This window comes from Macaca mulatta, chromosome 2 (assembly GCF_049350105.2).
Source record: "Macaca mulatta isolate MMU2019108-1 chromosome 2, T2T-MMU8v2.0, whole genome shotgun sequence".
Taxonomy (NCBI): Eukaryota; Metazoa; Chordata; class Mammalia; order Primates; family Cercopithecidae; genus Macaca; species Macaca mulatta.
In genome coordinates, this window is record NC_133407.1 from 127696734 (window position 1) to 127715152 (window position 18419).

Genomic DNA, 18419 nt, shown 5'->3' on the forward strand with positions numbered 1-18419 from the left:
ATAAAGTGAATAAAATCAGCAATCTTTTCTGCCTGTCAGCAGCCATGGTTACTGACTTGGGTATAGATGACTGCTCAAGCCCAAGGAGGTTATAAATAAGCCTTTCAAACAGTTATCAAAAACCAGGACACTGGAAAAATTTCTCTGGGCCCAGAAAATGTCAGTGAGACTACAACATTGTAGCAGGGCTATATGGCCTGCTCTGGGCTGAGCTCTCTTCCAACTGCCCACTGATCCCCTGTTCTCCCACCTTGCTCTGACATTGTCCTCGGCTTCCCACATGCCAGAAAAGCAAAGCGAAAAAAGAAAGGAGTGACAGATTCTCCTGGGACTTTCACTCTGCTGGTTTTCTTCTGGCCCCTGGTCTGTGAGCTAGGGGTGATGTTCAGATGAAATGCCAACAACAGGGCACAGCTTCCTTGGGAATCCATGGGACCAGTCAGAAGGTGCTCCTTAGGATGTACTAAACATTGAGTGAGAAGGCTGGGCTCCATCCAATCTCTCCCTTCAAAATATCTCCTCATAGCCTGAAACCCCTATATTAAAATCACCACAGGCCACACCCCAAAGACCAGAGCTTTGTCTCCAGAAAACCATAGCTAACATACATAATGGGTGTTTGATGTTAAATTCAAATATGGTGGGGCTTTTAGAGGAAGGGATCAGATAAAAATGTCAGTCCTGGATGGATGGGATACCTATGGTGCAGGAACAGATGCCTGTGGTTTCACCTCCTTGCAGTGTAATCCCTCTTCCTTTGAAAACATGACCTTGATTTCCCTTTGAACATCTTCCTTCTCCATTGTCAGTCCTGAAGTTTTGATGGGTTTGACCTCATTGCCTCATTCCTGGGATGGGACAAGACTCAGGCCTGACCTGTCGGAGCTATCATTCTCCTGGCCACAGTGGTTTGTTTAAGAATTGTTGGATGCCCAAAGTCAGGCAAATGAGACTCAATTCTGGTACTCTTGGTGACACTACTAGGGAGATCAATTCTTTTTCCCCTTCACCTGATGCTGATGGACGTTGGCCTGCAGTGACTGACAGCCATCCTGGCTATCCCTGGGAAGAGGCTGCCTGAGAATGAAACCAGTGTACAGGGAAAAAGAACTGAGAGACAGAAAGAAACCAATTCCTGATGACATCATTTGGGCCCCTGGAACTAAAGATCTGTGAAGTTTGAAGTTACTTGATCAAAAAATGTTTGTTTACACCCATTGGAGTTAGAATTCTGACACTTCCAAACAAAAGAGTTCTGCAATACTAATGAACAAAGGCAATCTCTATGCATTTCCCAAGTGTATCCTAGGCTGGCCCTCCAGTCAATGGATAGGACTCCAGGTGAGCTCTAGGTTTTAAAATCTGTGATTCCAGACTGGACCACACATCTTCCCCAGTGACGGGAATGAACAAAAAGATCTGGGCCACACAATTCATGAGCACATCTGAGGTGTGGCCCATCAAGTAATGGGTGCCGGCCAGCTAGGAGGTTTTACTCAATTATTTAAATAAAGAAATTGGGTTAGAGTATGGTTATCCAAGTTATGCAGAAGAATAGTAGACCTGTCCCTTCCTTAAATTAAATATAGAAACGTTTTGCATTACAAGGATTGAAAAACATTTCAGACATTCTTGGTAAACTCAGTGGTTCCAGTTGTTGCTTTATATCCTCATGTTGTTGTTTTCTGGTTCTTTCTCAGTTTACCAGCAACGGTGAAAAATTACCTTGTTACCTTGTGGTATTGCACAACTAAGGTTCCCTTGCCAAGGTGTGTAGATGAGGTGTGTAAATGGCATGGCCTTGACAAAACAATGCAACACTGATCAAAGAAGGCAGGAAACCCTTTCAGATTCCTGCTCCGTGTCTCCAATTATTCAGGCCAATAACACATGTGCTTGTAGTTGATGCTGGCCTGAGTAAAAAATCACAGAGTAGGCAAACCTTTATCTATTGCTAATTTTTTCATATCTATTTTCTTCTGTCTCCCAGGACCCACTCCCCTTGGGACACTGTAAACCTCTGCCAATTTCCTCTCCTAAGTCACTGTCTATCCATCCTCTTATTTTGGACTTTGCCATTAACCTTCACCTCTAGCCTGGGCTACAAAGCCCCAAATTGCCTCCTAACAGGTCTCTCTGCATCAGCAGTTGCCCTTTTCCAATCAATTCCCCACACAGCAGCTGAAGCCATCTTTTCAAAATGCAAATTGGATCATGTCACCTCCCTCACTGCAGGGCCTGACATTTTAAGGGCTTTCCATTGCCCTTATTAGAAAGGCCTATACCCTTAATATAACCCTAAATGGTTCTGCACCATCTGGCCCTTGCTTTCCTTCCCAGTCTTATTACTCTATGTGCTCACCCAGCCATGGGACCTTCTGTCAACTCTTTATATATTCCTACCACAGGGCCTTTGCACATGCTGCTCCTGCTACCTGGAATGCCCCTTCCCTTATCCCTGAAGCACCACTTTTTCAGGATGTCTTTTGACTCAGCCACATCCCTCTTTGTAAGCCCTTGCAGCCTCACACTTACTTACATCATAAAATTGGATGGTTACTGTCTATCAACTTCACTAGACTGTGAGGTACAAGAGGGCAAGGCCCATGTCCAATTCAGCTCAGCACTACATTCCCAGCACCTTGCAAAAGTAGCACCTACAAATACTAATACAACCAGTATTCAATGAGCACTTACAGGGTGTTAGACACTGTTCTAAATTCTTAATGTGAACTCACTCATTTAATTCACATTACAACCCTGAAAAGTAGGGTCATTCCATTTCAAAGATGAGGATAGTGAGGTGCAGAATAGATCAATCAGTTGCCCAAGGTCACAGAGCTATTAAACTAGAAGTCCAGTTTCCAGCTCTGGCATACTGGTCTACAGCCCATACTCTCATACTATTCTGCTGTAACTCACAGGGTACGTACTCATATCATATTTGCTGAGTGAATCAAAAAACAAACAGAAATGTTCTTTCCCCTTCCCTCACTCCCATCCTTACGTGGAGGTACTTCCTATAGGACCCAGCTCTCTATGACCAACCACCCCTGACAGAATGTGGCTGATCCTCAAGGAATGGTCAAGTTCCCAGCCTTGTCATTCCACACCAGCATCCTTCACCAGGGACCAGCTCACAGTTTCTGGTTGTCCTGTGGTGTGGCCTGTGCCTAAGGCAGCCAGTTCCAATTCCAGCTCCAGTATACACCTGGTCCCATTGTGTGACTTGAGCCCTGACCTCTAATTTGCAACGAATGCCTTTGTCCCCCGCTCTGCCCTTGGTGTCTCTTGCCCAGGCACCAGCCCCTAGACCATCTCTGCTTGTCTGCCTTGTCTTTCCTACCTCTGACCTTGGCACATCATCTTGGACTGCCACCTCTGACTTCTGTCATTCACAGCTGTGCTCTCATGCTTCTCTTTAGCATTGTCAGAGTCAAACAGACAAATCAACAAGCCAGCTGCCACAGGAGAGAATATGCCTATCCCTTCAGCTAAAGCCACTGTGTAAATCTTCTGACTGTGATTATGACCCTTCTTGTGAGGAATATCAGGCAAGTTAAGTGCATGGCTTTGCAGTAGATCACACCTGGGATCAAGTCCTGGCCATCAAGTCCTGGCCATCTGTGGTGACTATAAAAAGGTTACTTCTATGAACCTTAGTGTACCCATCTATAAAATAGGTATAATGATCAGATTTATCTTACAGCATTTAAAGAGGCATTCTACATGAAGCCATTAGCATGTCAGGTCATAGCCACTGGTCTATTATGATTATCATTGGTTACAATCAACATCAGCAGCAGCAGTACATTTACCATGGTCATTCACATCGGCTGTAGCATAGTGTTGAAGGGCACAAGCTCTGGAGCTAGAAGGCCCAAGTTTAAATCTTGCTCTTCTACTTCCAAGCAATGTGGCCTTGGGCTACTCAGCCTCTCAGTGTCTTATGTATACCATTTGTAAAATGGAGTAACAACTGTGTCTGCCTCATAGGGTTCTTGTGAGGATTGAGTGAGTTTAGTTTATGGAAAGTGCTTAGAAAAATTCCAGTCCATATAAACACTCAATGTTAGTTGTTCTTGATGTTGTTATTATTTCTACTTCAATGCTATGATTACACAGGCTGCAAGCTGCTTTAGAGGCATGTTTAGGGACTGGCAAAGTTAAAGCGCTTCTGCAAGGCTCCTGCATTGCGGTGGTATAAATGGTGGCTGTGCCTGCCTGACTCACTCTGTGTGAGCATAAGGGATGAATTGTGTTTTCCAAGGAGAAGGGACTGTACACTCCCAGTTCTAGACACATTGGGAGGGGCCAAAGCCCAGATCTGAGGCTGACAAGCCACTGGAGCTATCCGTTTTTTCAGATCTGTTCTGAGGAAAAATGCTGCCCACAGAAAGATCACACTTCATGCCAGATTAAACACTACAGACTTATTCAATAATATAAGTTACTGACCATGGAAGAAAAAAGAATCCATCATCTTGAAATCTAGCTTTATCTGAAAGATCAAAGTGCTTTCACTAAGCTTTTTATGGCACGTACCTGGTATTCAGACTGTGATTCTAGGATTTAAATATATGCAGATAGTTTAGAATGCTATTAAAAAAAAAACTACTGAATTTTCTAGCAAAATTCAAATGTTAACAGTGAGGGACAGCAGCAAAAACACCAACTTTCCAAGTCTATTCCTTGGTGTATGTGTGTGCAGTGTAGGATGTGAAAGGCTATTTAGGGTCTGCTCCAATGAGGAATGATGAAGCTGTGCTTAGAATATTAGCCACCATCTTTCTTCGACACTGTCGTATCTGACAGAACCACAGAACACACTTTCTTTAATTCCCTGTTTTTCATGGTTTTCTCAAGCTGGTTAGGAAAAAAATAAGCCTGCAGGAGTATTTTCCTTTTTTTTTTTTTTTTTTTTTTTTGACAAATTCTTGCTCTGTCAAAAGGCTGGAGTGCAGTGGTGTGATCCTGGCTCACTGAAACTTCCGCCTCCTGGGTTCAAGTGATTCTTGTGCCTCAGCCTCCCAAGAAGCTGGAACTACAACTACAAACATCCACCACCATGCCTGGCTAATTTTTGTATTTTTAGTAGAGACGGGGTTTTGCCATGTTGGCGAGGCTGGTCTTTAACTTCTGGCCTCAAGTGATCCGCCTGCCTTGGCCTCCCAAAGTGTTGGGATTACAGGTGTGAGCCACTACGCCTCGCCCATGCAGGAGTATTTTCAAATCTAAAATGCAAACCTGCACAGCTGGTGGATGGTGGGAGAAGTTAGTAGCCACAACAGGCTTAGGGGCCGAAACTATGAATCAGTGTGTTTGGGAGGAGAAAGAATTAATAAAAAGTAGCAGGTAACCATTATAGAAGGTCATATGTGTCAAAGACTATATTAATGATTTTAAATGCATTTATCATTTAACGCTCACCAAAGCTATACAAAGGAAATCGGAACACCTTTATCCATTTGTTCACAAAATTCCATGGATGAGGAAATTGAGTTTTGCAGAGTTTAAGTGACTTGTTCAAGGCCACACAACTCCTAAATGATGAAGGTTTGATCTCATCCCAGCAAGTGTGACTCCAGAACTGGTAATCCTAACCATTAATTAATTAGAAAGACAAAAAATCAGGGCTCCTGTAAGAACTTCAGAGACTAATGATGGTTTAATATCGTGCCCATCTTATCAGTTCACCCTGTCATCTGCACCTTCTAGCAGGGTCACCACTAGCCACAGGAGGCTACTGAAATTTAAATGAATTAAAATTAAATAAAATTTAAACTTCAGGCCATTGCTGTTGAGTACTTAAAGTGTGTCTAGTGCAACTAATGGCCTGAAATTTTAATTTCATTTAATTTTAATTCATTTAAATTTCCACAGCCCCATATGGCTGCCATATTAGACAGTGTTGATCTCAGGAGTTTTTTTCCCTCAGTTTTATCAGATATGGTCAGGGTTGCTTCCTAAAAATCTAAGGCAAATGGGCATTAGTTGCTTTGCCCAAGGATCCTAGAAAATCACGAGAGTTAATCTCCCTTGATGTCTTCTTTAGGAATGGAAACCGCGTCCACTCCCTCCTTAGGAATGGAAACTGAGTGTCTTCCTCACTTGCTCTTTCCAACATTCTTCAACCTCTAGCCCTACTGATTTCCTCATGAGCCACAAGGTGAGGATGATACAGTCAGAGCAGACAAACCCAGGCACATCTCCCCTCAGACAATGGTGCACATCAGCCTCAGCAGAGATCTGCTTAACATGCAGATTCCTGGGCCCCACCTCTGTAGAGTTCTGATGCAAGGAGTTAGGGGGAGGCCCAGGAGCCTATGTTTGAATCAAGCACCCCCATGATTCTAAGGCAGGTGGTCTAGCTTTCAGAAACTCTGCTTCAGAGGCTGAAGTATATATTTATCTGCTGTCCTCTTAAATAATTATAGCACATAAATCTTTTGAGAATAACATAACCTGGGCTGGAAGCCAGGCAGTCATCACTCTGCGCTAATTGCTCACTTCTAAGACATGAGGCAAGGCGCTTAGTCACCAAGGCCTCATTTTTTTTTTTTTTTCCATCTGAAACATGGGGATGAGGATATCTACTCTTTGTTCTGGGACAAATAGGAACACAGATGTGGACATATTTGAGGAGGATAGAAAGTAAAACCCACTGCATGGACAAGCTACAATTCAGAACCTCGTTTTGTTTGTCCAGCAGAGTTGAAATAGATTTCATATTTTAAAAAGTCCACATTTTAACTTCTCAGGAAAAACTGGAAGATCTGACAGGATGGGGCTCATATTAGATTGGCAGCCTGGTGTGATTAAGAGCAAGGTTCTGGAATCATATGCACAGGTTCAAATCCCTGCTCTACAAGCTGAGTGACTTTGGATGAGTCCCTCAATCTCTCCATTTCTCAGTTTCTTCAACTCTGAAATGAGAATCATAACAATATTCCTCCCTCACAGTGTTATGACAATATAATTAAGCAAGCTAATATTTATAACGTGCTTAGAACAATGTTTGACACATTGCAAGAGCTATATAAGGGTTAGGTGGATACATAAATATCCCAGCACATGGCAACAAGCAGCTGGAGCTGAGCAGTGGTCGTCCCCTTCAAATGGGGTTAACATTATCACAGTCTCTATCCAGACACCATCGACTACGGAATCCTTGCTGTAAGGGGCAAACGTATGTCTCCCTCCTCTGGTACCTTGCCCACAAAGGGGCAGATATACTTAGAGCATCTTGGAGCACTACTCTTCTCAAGCTGTCAGTGGTGAAGGACCAGTTTCGTTTTATTTTCAATCCCTTGTGGACTGACATATGGCCCTGATGAGCATGTCTGAGACACAGCACAAAGCACAAAGAGCTCAGTATGTGAGTTCTATAACACCCTGATTGGTCTATACCCTCATCAATAAGACAAGCCTGCTGAATACGCACTTGGATGTCACCACAACATCGAACTGCTGTAAGAGTTTCTAAACACTTTTAGTTTCAGTACTAATCTCGCTGCTGATGGGTGATAGTTCTCAGCGAGTGTTATCCTCAGATTCTGCTTTAAGTAGCACCATCACAGAGAAAATCTACAGTACTATTTTTTTCCCACATTTAAAAATATTTTAAAAATAATATTTAAAATATTAAATAAATAATATTAAAAAAATTTTTTTTAGAGTCAGGTTGTCACTCTGCTGCCCAGGCTGGAGTGCAGAGGTGGGATCATTGCTTAGTGCAGCCTCAACTTCCTGGGCTCAAGTGATCCTCCTGCTTTAGTCTCCTAAGTAGCTGGGACTATGATCATGTGCCACCAAGTCCAGCTAATTTTTATATATATATAAAAAATATACTTGTGTATATTTTATTATATATATTAATTATATATTGCATATATGTAATATATGTATTGCATATATGTAATATATATGCAATAGGTTCAGAACCGTCTCAGAAGCTGTCATGGATACTTTGGTGCCCCAAGCAGCACCAGGTTGGGGCAACTGGGCTCCAGGTGCTCTGCGTACTACCATCAGCTCACAGCTACACCTTCTCCACCTTCACATGGTATGAGGGGCAAACAAGTTCCCTTGGGCCTCTTTTATAAGGGCATTAATCCCATGTATGAGGTCTCCACTTTCACAACATAGTCGTCTCCCAAAAGGCCCCATCTCCTAATGCCATCACCTTGGGATTTAGGATCTTAACTTAGGAATTTTGGGGAAAACATTCAAACCCTAGCATTCTCTTTCTTTAATGCTGCCTTTGGCCAACAGGAGCTGCCTTGCCCCAAGCCCACATCCACAGTCTCATCCCCTTGTTACTCCTCAGCAGCCCAAAGCTGATGACCAACTGACATGATGGTACAAAACATCAGCCCCTTTGTCACAAGAAGCAATTGGCTCTATAGTGCAACTCATCTATCAGAGTCCCCTGTGGGATCAGGCAGAAGCCAGATGCCAGTGGAGACACTGTTTCTCACTTGGCTCCTCCCCGTGCCCTGTCCTCCTCCTCTCACCCTCCTTCTGCTGGGAGCACTCCCTCAATACATCACAGGCATCTGGACCTGTCTCAGGTTTTGTTTACAGGGAAGCCCATCAAAGACAGAAGCCATCCCAAGCTTGGGTTTACCTTCCTCAGCAGCCGATTGGAAGAGGGCACATGGCAGAAACAACATTAAAATCCTGAGGACCAGGCCGGGCATGGTGGCTCATGCCTGTTATCCCAGCACTTTGGGAGGCCGAGGCGGGTGGATCATGAGGTCAGGAGATCGAGACCATCCTGGCTAACATGGTGAAACCCCAAGTCTACTAAAAATGCAAAAAATTAGCCAGGCATGGTGGCGGGAGCCTGTAGTCCCAGCTACTTGGGAGGCTGAGGAAGGAGAATGGCATGAACGCAGGAGGCGGAGCTTACAGTGAGCCAAGATTGCACCACTGCACTCCAGCCTGGGCAACAGAGTGAGATTCCATTTCAAAAAAAAAAAAAAAAATTCTGAGGACCAGCATCCAGTCACCCAGAGATTAACCCTTGCTATCTGTTTTCGAGGTGAACAGAACCTACCTGTTGCATTAGACAGAGCCAGGGATTCCATGGAGCCACGAGGGGTCTGCTCTGTGGGCGTCATGTCCTCTGTGTATTTCAGGGAACTGATTGGATGACGGGTCCGACACTGCTGAGTGGACATGCCCCCTTCCTCCTCCTCTTCCTCCTCATATTTGGGGACTTGGATGCTGCCTCGGGTCTCACTGAAACTCTGACTAGACATATCACTGTAGCTCTCCTGAGATCTCAGCCTCCCTGGGTAATAGTCTTCTCGGCATTCTTTGATGAAGCTGCCAGCATGTCCTGTCATGGCCAGTGACGAGCTCCTTTTGGGGTTGCTGAAGTGCTTGCCCCACATTTCAGGCTGGGCCCCAGCCCCTTGCCCTCCTGGACTGTAGGAAGTTCTGATGTTGCACTGGCTGAGGAGCTGCAGAGGGCTCTGGGACTGATTCTGCTCCATCTTGTTCCCATAATGGTAGGGCTCTTCCCGGCTCCTCCAGATGGGGTCCCGGTTAAGACTGGGCGTCTGGCTGGACAGGCTGAGCATGTCCATTTGCAGTGACAGGGGATCTACATCGGCTGACAGCCGGTTGGAACTCACTTGCAGCTGGCTGTGCTGGTTCAGCATGGGCTCCTCCGTCTTGCCCTTGTTCTTGCCAATTTTGGCACTGCGCCGGGACTCCTTGGCCCTGGCGTTCTGGAAGGCGGAATCGGAGGAGTCAGAACCATTGGGGTCTTCCCCAGCACTGCAGGCCCGTGAGCAGAATATCTGGCCCTGCTTCGGAAGGAATGGCCGCCCCAGGAGGGATTTCTTGCAGTGAGCACAGCAGAAACAGGTCTCGGTGGCATGCCAATGTTGACCATCATAGGTCATTTGACCTTGGTCAATACCTAAAATAATGAGAGACATTGGAGAGGCTGATGAGCTGCTCAGAGCCCTGCACTGGGACATGAAACACACTGCACCTTGGTTTGTCTCAGGATTCCAGGTGCGGAAGAATAAATTAATAAATCAACAATCAGACTCCTATGTAAATGGTATTCATGTCCTATTACGAGAACTCCTTGTTGTACCAGTATGCACCTTAACTCATTTGCTCCAAGCACAAAGACTCGAGGTTAAAATGACTTGTCTATGGATCCTTCTGCCTGGGACACATTTCTCCCTGACAAATAGCGATAGTAATACTAACATATGATCATGCCCTGCTTTAACAGCTTTATATATGTAAACTCATTTAATCACTCAACTCCTTGAGCTAGCTTTCTAATATTATTTGCAGTTTTCACATGAGAAAATAGAGGCAGATGAGGCTAAGTAACTTGTGTAGGGTAACATAACTAGGAACCAGAGACAAGATCTGTATCCAGGAAGCTTTATTCTCAACCATGATATTGATACTATCTCCTTCACTCTAGGTAGGCATCTGCTCAAAAGCCAACTCCTCTGAGAAGTCTTCCTGTCCACACTAATAGTGATTTTCCATTGCTCTCCATACTTACCTGCTGGAGTTTTCTTGATAGCATTAATACCACTTTACATTGCAACAGTCTATATATGCATCTGTTTATTATTTCTCTCCCCTGCTAAAAGTGAAGCTCTATGAGGACAGACTCATTAAGTTTCAACAGCATCTCCAGGACCTGGAACATGGCTGGTGTATGACAGGGCTTTTTGTGTATAGATAGATTGAGTGAATCCCATTACTAGCATATGCTCTTCCGATGGGTAAGTCACAGCAGCAACTCAGTGGATGCTATGGTGAATGTTTTCTCCAAAACTCCTAAGTTGAAATCCTAAATCCTAAAGTGATGGCTTTAGGAGATGGGGCTTTTTGGGAGGTCACTAGCTCATGAGAGTAGAGACCTCATGAATGAGATTAGTGCCCTTATAAAAGAAGCCTAAGGGAGCTCGTTTGCCCCTTCCACCGTATGAGGACTCTGCCAGAAGGCATCATCCAGGAAACAGAAAATAGGTCCTCAGTAGACACTGCATTTGCTGGTGTCTTGAGTTTGAACTTCCCAGCCCTCAGGACTGTCAGCAATGCATTTCTGTTACTCAGGAGCCACCCAGTCTGTGCTCTTCTGTTAAAGCAGTCTCAACGGACTTAGTGGGAAATAAAAATGTGGATTTCAACTCTTGTTAAGGAAAAATCTGCTTTTGGTGAAGAAAAACCTAGACATGGTATTGCCAAAGCTATTGCCCCTGTGGGAGCATGCGTACCCTTTGCTTAATTTCATCAGGAAAGGAAGAGGTACAGTTCCTCCCTGTGACAGGACTGTGTCAGGTTTATACAGCCTGGTCACACTGCTTACTAAGGGAGCCTCCCACAGCCCTGGGTGTTCTGCCTTCTCATCATCTCTGCCCTCTTCTGGCTATAGGACTTCATCTCCCTGTGGGACACCATTTCCTGCCATCTTCAGGCCGTGAGCTTTGGGTGGGGCAAAAGCTGACCTGGGGCCCAACATAGGCCAGCAAAAAAAAAATCTGCTCTCCTGGCACCCAGGGACTGATTCAGGGGTGGGCAAGGGACCTGCACTAAGCCAACACCTATCATTGCTTTTTCTAAGGCAGGACTTTTGCTAAGGCAGTCACACAGCAGGCGTTTTTTATAGCAGTTGTTAAACTGGCAGAATGGAAGCTGATCACTGCTGGGGCCCCTTCCTGTGGGGACAGCCTGCTGGGAACACAGCCTCAAGCTATGACTGTAGGGTGGACCAGGACCCTTGCAGTCTCCTGATACATAATGATACACGGCTTCCCAGAAACAAGGACTAACGTGACCTTCGTCTTCACTGGCTGAGAGTTCCTGAGCCTGGACTTTCAAGGAAGAACTTCTGGAGACTTGTCTAAAGAGGTGGCGAACATGAAATTAGGGAGAAGAAGAGAATCGCAAGAACAAAAGGCCACCGGCCCAAGCAGCCTGTCTTTCTCCTCCGCTGTCTATCCCCTCACTTTTGTGTCTATGGAGCCCAGGGAGAGAGGCATGAGGGCAATTCTTCTCTTATTAGCTCTTTCCCAAACTACAGGGTTCTCTTTTCATTTTGGAACCTGGCGTTAGAGACTAAGAGGGGATTTTTTTTTTTTTTTTTACAGGGATAGGAGCAGCCACAAGGGTCACCCCAAGTGGGAGAGAGGGAACTGTGTGAATCAAGTGAATCAACTCCATCTCTCTCTTTTTTTGAGACAGATCAACTCCATCTCTTACAGCGCCAGTGCTCCCCGGTAGCATGAGAAAGAACCAGCTGGGGCGGGGCTAGAAACAGACAACCCCAAGCTCTGTGGACACTTCCTCCCCAGGCCCTTGGGAGAAAGCCGAGGCAGACATCACAGGGACATAGGACTCTGTAGTAGTTAAGCATAAGGCTCCAGGACCCTGACAAACACTGGTTCAAATCCCAGCTCCATCCCATTGCAGCTGGTTGTAAAGACGCTGAAGGCCATCTGCTGTTCAAATCTTGAGTCTACTGCATTCCAGCTGTGCGACCCTAGGCAAATGGCTTCATCTCTCTGTTTTTGTCTCCCCTTCAGTACAATGGGGATAATCCTAGTAGTTGGTAACTGAGTGAATATGCACGGAGTGCTGAGAACTGGGCCTACTGACCAGTCTTCTTTTATTTGCATTAGGACTGAAAGCCTGTGTCTCTCTTTGCTGAGGGTCACTGCCCAGATGCAGTCCAAGAAAGAACGATGAGGCTGCTCTGTCTCTCCTCCCCTCTCCCACCCTCCTTTTTCTCCTCCTTCTCACTCCCTTTCTCAAATGCCTAGAGTGCAGAGAGCTCATGATGGCATCCCTGAGTCCTTTGGTGAGCTCTAATCAGCACAGCATCCAGAGCAGCTGCGGCGATCCCCACTCCCTGTTAGAGGTACACAGGAAGTCCAGTCCCTCTGGCCCGTCTGCCACCAGCTGCTTCTCCACGCTTTGGCAAGGAGACATGCTCAGATGCAGCAGCAAGGGCCTAGTTCCTGGGGCTGGGGGCCTCATGGAAGGATGGGCTTGGGTTGGGAGAGTGGAGGGGAGGTATATTATAAAGCGGCCTGGCAGGCAGCAGAACGTGGTCCCCGATAAACATCGATGTCAGATGGTCCTCTGAACTGCTCCTGAACTCTAAGCATCTGGAAAAGGGCTCTGCTGTTCAGCATCTAAGCGTTCCTTTTTTATTCCTTCTCTAAGCCCTTTAAGCACTTCTTGGAGGGTGTGTGTGTCTACTGCTGCCACAGCCTCGGTCTGTTTATAGGACTGTTTACTCTGCTGTGCACAGGCAAAAGTACCGTTGCCCTAGCAACGGCTGCCTGACACAGGGCCTGCTCTGAGTGGCTGTATAAATACGGAATATTTGTACGGTATGGTCAGAGGTAAAGCACCCAGTGACTGAGGTATGCGTGCTGTAGAGAGTGTGCTCTTTCGCTGTCACAGGAAAATTATGTTTGATAGAAAAGTGGATTTAAAACAAACATTAGGGACAGCATTTTAACTATAGCAGCAGTAATACTGCAGGCCACCATGGTCCCCTTTTCTGACAAAACACTGACACCTTTTTATGGATTTAATAGGAAAGGAGGAGGGAACTCCAGTAATGTGCTGGGCAGCCAAAGGGAGACAGTAAGAGAAGAAAACCGAGGGGCCATCGGAGGTGTACATGCTGCAGCAACAGAGAGATTTTTCTCTCTGCCAAGTACTGAGCAAAAATTCTAAGCGGCAGTTTCTGGAGAGGCTCTTAGCTTCCAAGGACAGAAACAGAAAAAAACAGAAATATGGATGGGAAGGGGTACTGTTGTCATGGACTGGTATTCTGCACACATGGCCCCTCACACCTGAGCAAGTGTGCACTTGCAGACTTGAATTCTCGGTTGGGCAATACTGGGTCAAGACATTGCACCATTTTCCATGATACTGTCCCACCTGTCCCCTTCTTCACACGTTTTGCCACTTGTCACAATTGATCTTTGCATTTCCTAACTCTTAGCAAAAAGAAGGTTTATCTGTTTGACCACTTTGATCTTGTGAGACATGAAAGCTCCTGGGTACTGAGTCCAGGCAACAGGCTGTGAGAGGGGTGAGGATTTTAGGGGTTAGGGCATGGGGAATTTGCCATCACCCAAGCCCCCAGAAGGAAATGCTGCTGACAAAGGTCTTCACAGCAGAGCTTAAGCCTGGGCCTGAGTATATGGGACAAGAATGCCTAATGACAAAGCACTGTTGAGCATACGGTAGATGTCTTGTCCACAAAGCCAGGGTTTTTATCAGTACACAGAACTCTCCAAATACTAGCTAATTTTCTATTTGAATACATCACTTCTTATGAGCCAGGAAGACAAAGCCACTTTTTGTGGTCCTAATAAAACCTTTTAAGTGGGGCGAAATGGGCTCCAAAATGGATTATCTCTATATCTCCTCACTCTAGGTAAGAAACTGGCAGCTTCTAAACAGACTTCTTGGGATTGCACAAGCCACTGGACGATCTGGCTGTGATCTCACAGACATTCAGCCACTGCCAATGTTTTATTTCTCCCCAATGTTGGCTCCTTCCCAAGGTGCCAGAAAAGGCAACTTGAATGAATAAGCCACAATGCAGTACGATCTGGAATAGCCTCGAAGGGTTGAACAAATTGGTTATTTGCAGAGGGAAAATGATTTTCACCATCTCAAATCTGCCACTGGTTGGGGGAGTTAATAGTTTATGGACTATTTGAGGTTCATTTGCTTTGCATTTGGCTGGAATAGCTTTTATTTATTTATTTTTTTAAGACATACTTGCCAGAAGCCACTGGATTTCCCTGACTATCCCTTCCTACCAAGAGGACCACTTTGGTTCCTCCCTCTGCAAATCCCCATCTTGTCCCAAGGAGGCTATGGAAGATATCTGTTTAGATTTTCCTTCTGAACTTCCCCCACTGCCCTGACCCTCAGTTATAGGACTGTATGGCACATAGTCCCAACTTGGAGGTGGGCCCTTGACCAAAGCAAGGCTGATAAGATTCTTATTTGGAAGAACTGACCTGCAAGCTGGCAGAGACATAGTTCTTCTCCTTTTGAGAATGCAAATACTAAGTCTAGTATCACTAGTGAGTCATCTCGACCATTAGGTGAAGATAGCTTGTCTCAAATGATGTTAACAGAAGGCAAATTAAGCTGAGATACAGAGAAAAAAATCTGTTTTGTCTGAACCCTTGATCCACCCCTACCTGAAGCCAGTATACTCTTTGGCCTTTCTAGTGTTGTGAATCAAGAAATTCCCTTTTTCAGTTAAGTTACCATGAGTTGGGTTTCTATCACTTGCAATCAAAGATATTTTAACCACACCCAAAACAAAGGTGACCTTATCACAGAAGGACAAAGCCAACTGCCAAGTATTGCCTCACCTATATGTTGGGCACAGGTGTCACAATATTCTGCATACAAGGACTCGAAGCAGTGGCAACAGTAGGGTCTTCCCTCCTTCATGATGTAGCGCTGGCCGCCCAGCACTGTCTCACACTCGAAGCAGCAAAAGTGTTTCATGTGCCAGTGTCGCCCCTCGGCTTCTGTGCATTCATCTGCAAAGATGATCTGGAGATGAGGAAGCCAAATGGTCAGTATGTGAGACCCATCCAGAAGGACACACTTTAAAGGAAGAAAGCTATGGGGACCCTGAACTAGAAGGGTAAGAAAGCAGATCCCACTCACAAATAATTAAATAAAAATCCATATGTATATGTTTATTCTGTATGTATATCAGTTCCTATATATGGATTTACCTAAAGCATAATTAAACATGATTTCTGGCCTAGCCGGTAATTAACTTGACCACATTTAATAAGAGAAGGAATGTTCCACCCTGGAGAACATAAGGCAGGATCAAAAACTGACAGCTCACAGGCACATTGGACATACATATCTGCTTCATTGGTCTGGACACATTATTTTTTTAAATAGAAAATATCATATTAACACTTGGAATCCTGGTTTCTCTTTTGAAAACACAACATTTGCAATGCTCAGTGCACATTCCTACATGGCAATAATAAACAAGAGCTAAAAAGAGAGGCTGCTGCTTTCTAATGAGTGGCAAGTTCTCCAGTTTGTCATATTCTTCACCCTTCCCTATTGCCTTAAATAAGTCACCTTCATTTACAACACCTGCCAGGCCCTCACAAGCATTTGCATTTTCCCCCAATATAGAGTTTTTAACATTTCAAAGCACAGATTTCAAAGTTTACTATAAAGCTACAGTAATGAGGCCAGCATGGCACTGGCATAAGGCTGGGCATATAGATGAACAGGTATCCAGATTTAAACTCATACATATATGGTCAATTAATTGTTGAAAAGGGGGCCAAGACCATTCCATGGGGAAAAGAATAGTCTTCTCAACAAATGGAGCTGGGACAACAGGAGAGCCTCATGTAAAATAATGAATTCAAACCCCTACCTCACATCATACATAAAAATTAACTCAAGGCTGGGTGTGGTGACTCACGCCTGGTAATCCCAGCATTTTGGGAGGCTGAGGCAGGTGGATCACGAGGTCAGGAGATCGAGACCATCCTGGCTAACATGGTGAAACCCTGTCTCTATTAAAAATACAAAAAAATAGCCGGGTGTGGTGGCAGGTGCCTGTAGTCCCAGCTACTTGGGAGGCTGACGCAGGAGAATGGCGTGAACCCAGGAGGTGGAGCTTGCAGTGAGCCGAGATCGCACCACAGAACTCCAGCCTGGGTGATAGAGTAAAACTCCATCTCAAAGAAAAACAGAAAAATTAACTCAAAAGGGATTAAAGAGCTAGGGGCAGAAAAACAATAAAATGCTTAGAAGAGAACACAGGTGTAAATTTTTATGACCCTGAAAGGCAATGGTTTCTTAGATATGATGCTAAAAGCATAAACAACAAAAAATAAAGTAAACTTCATCAAAATTAAAAACTTTATGCTTCAAAGGACATCATTGAGTAAGTGAAAATACAGCTATAGAATGGGAGAAAATATTTGCCAATCATCTGATAAGGGACTAGTATACAGAATATATACAAATCACTCTTACAACTCAATAATAAAGAGAAAAATAGGCCGGGTACAGTGGCTCACACCTGTAATCCCAGTGCTTTGAGAGGCTGAGGTGGGTGGATTACATGAGGCCAGAAGTTTGAGATCAGCCTCGCCAACATGGTGAAATGCCATCTCTACTAAAAATACAAAAATTAGTTAGGCATGGTGGTGCATGCCTTTAATCCCAGCTACTCAGGAGGTTCAGTCAAGAGAATCGCTTGAACCTGGGAGGTGGAGGCTGCAATGAGCCAAGATCATGTCACTGCACTCCAGCCTCGGTGACAGAGTGAGACTCTGTCTTTAAAAAAAAAAAAAAAGAGAGAGAGAAAAATAACCCAATTGAAAAGGTTGTCAAAAAAATTTAAATTAATTTTTCAGACATTTCTCTGAAAAAGAAGATAGACAAATACCTAATAAACACATGAAAAGATGCTCAACATTATTAGCTGTTGGGGAAATGTGAATTGAATCAAAACCTCAATGTGATACTACTTCATACCCATTATGATAGCTATAATGAAAAAAAAAAAAAACAGATAATAACAAGTATTAGTGGGAAAGTGGACAAACTGGAATCCTCATTTATTGATAGCAGGAATGTAAAATGTTATATTTGTTTTGGAAGACAATTTGGCATTCTCTCAAAAGATTAAACTTAGAATTATCATATGACCCAGCAATTCCATTCCTGGATATACACTCAAGAGAACTAAAAATATATGTACACAAAAAACTTGTACATAAATGTTCATAGTAGCATTGTTTAGAGTAGCCAGAAAGTGGAAACAACTTAAAAGTCCATCAACTGATACATGGCTAGACAAAATGTGATATATTCATACAATTGAATATTATTCAGCCATGAAAAGGAATGAAGTACTTACATATACTACAATATGGATTAACATTGGAAACATGCTAAATGAAAGAAACCAGACTTGAAAGGTCACATATAATTTCACTTACATGAAATGTCCAGAACATGTAAATCCACAGAGACAGAGATAGATTAATAGTTGCCAGGGGCTAGGGAAAGGGGAAATGAGGAGTGACTGCTAATGGACACAGAGTTTCTCTTTGGTTGACGAAAATGGTCTGGAATCAGCAGTGATGGCTGCACAGCTTTGTGAATACACTAAAATCTACAGAATTATTTACTTTAAAAGGGTCCTTAATGCTATGCAAACTATATCTCAATTAACAAATTTCAAAGTGTGTGCTTCAATCATATTCTAATTGTCATTAGACAACACAAAGTTGTATTCTGAGCACCAATTTTCAGATGTGGAAACTGAGGCATGAAGGTAAAAAGGTGTCCTAGAACCACAGAGTTGGACCTGAATTTAGTTT

At 44.2% G+C, this 18419-nt stretch overlaps 1 protein-coding gene across 3 annotated transcripts in view; it reads right to left on the reverse strand.

The window, feature by feature from the left end:
- Nucleotides 1–18419, reverse strand: part of PRICKLE2 (prickle planar cell polarity protein 2) — a 352914-nt gene that overhangs the window by 44948 nt on the left and 289547 nt on the right. For all 3 annotated transcript variants that reach the window (XM_015130446.3, NM_001260650.1, XM_015130445.3), the window contains 2 exon segments: nt 15408–15594; nt 9062–9934 (listed from right to left, as the gene is read on the reverse strand). In XM_015130446.3, coding sequence (XP_014985932.1) covers nt 9062–9934; nt 15408–15594 — 1060 coding nt within the window.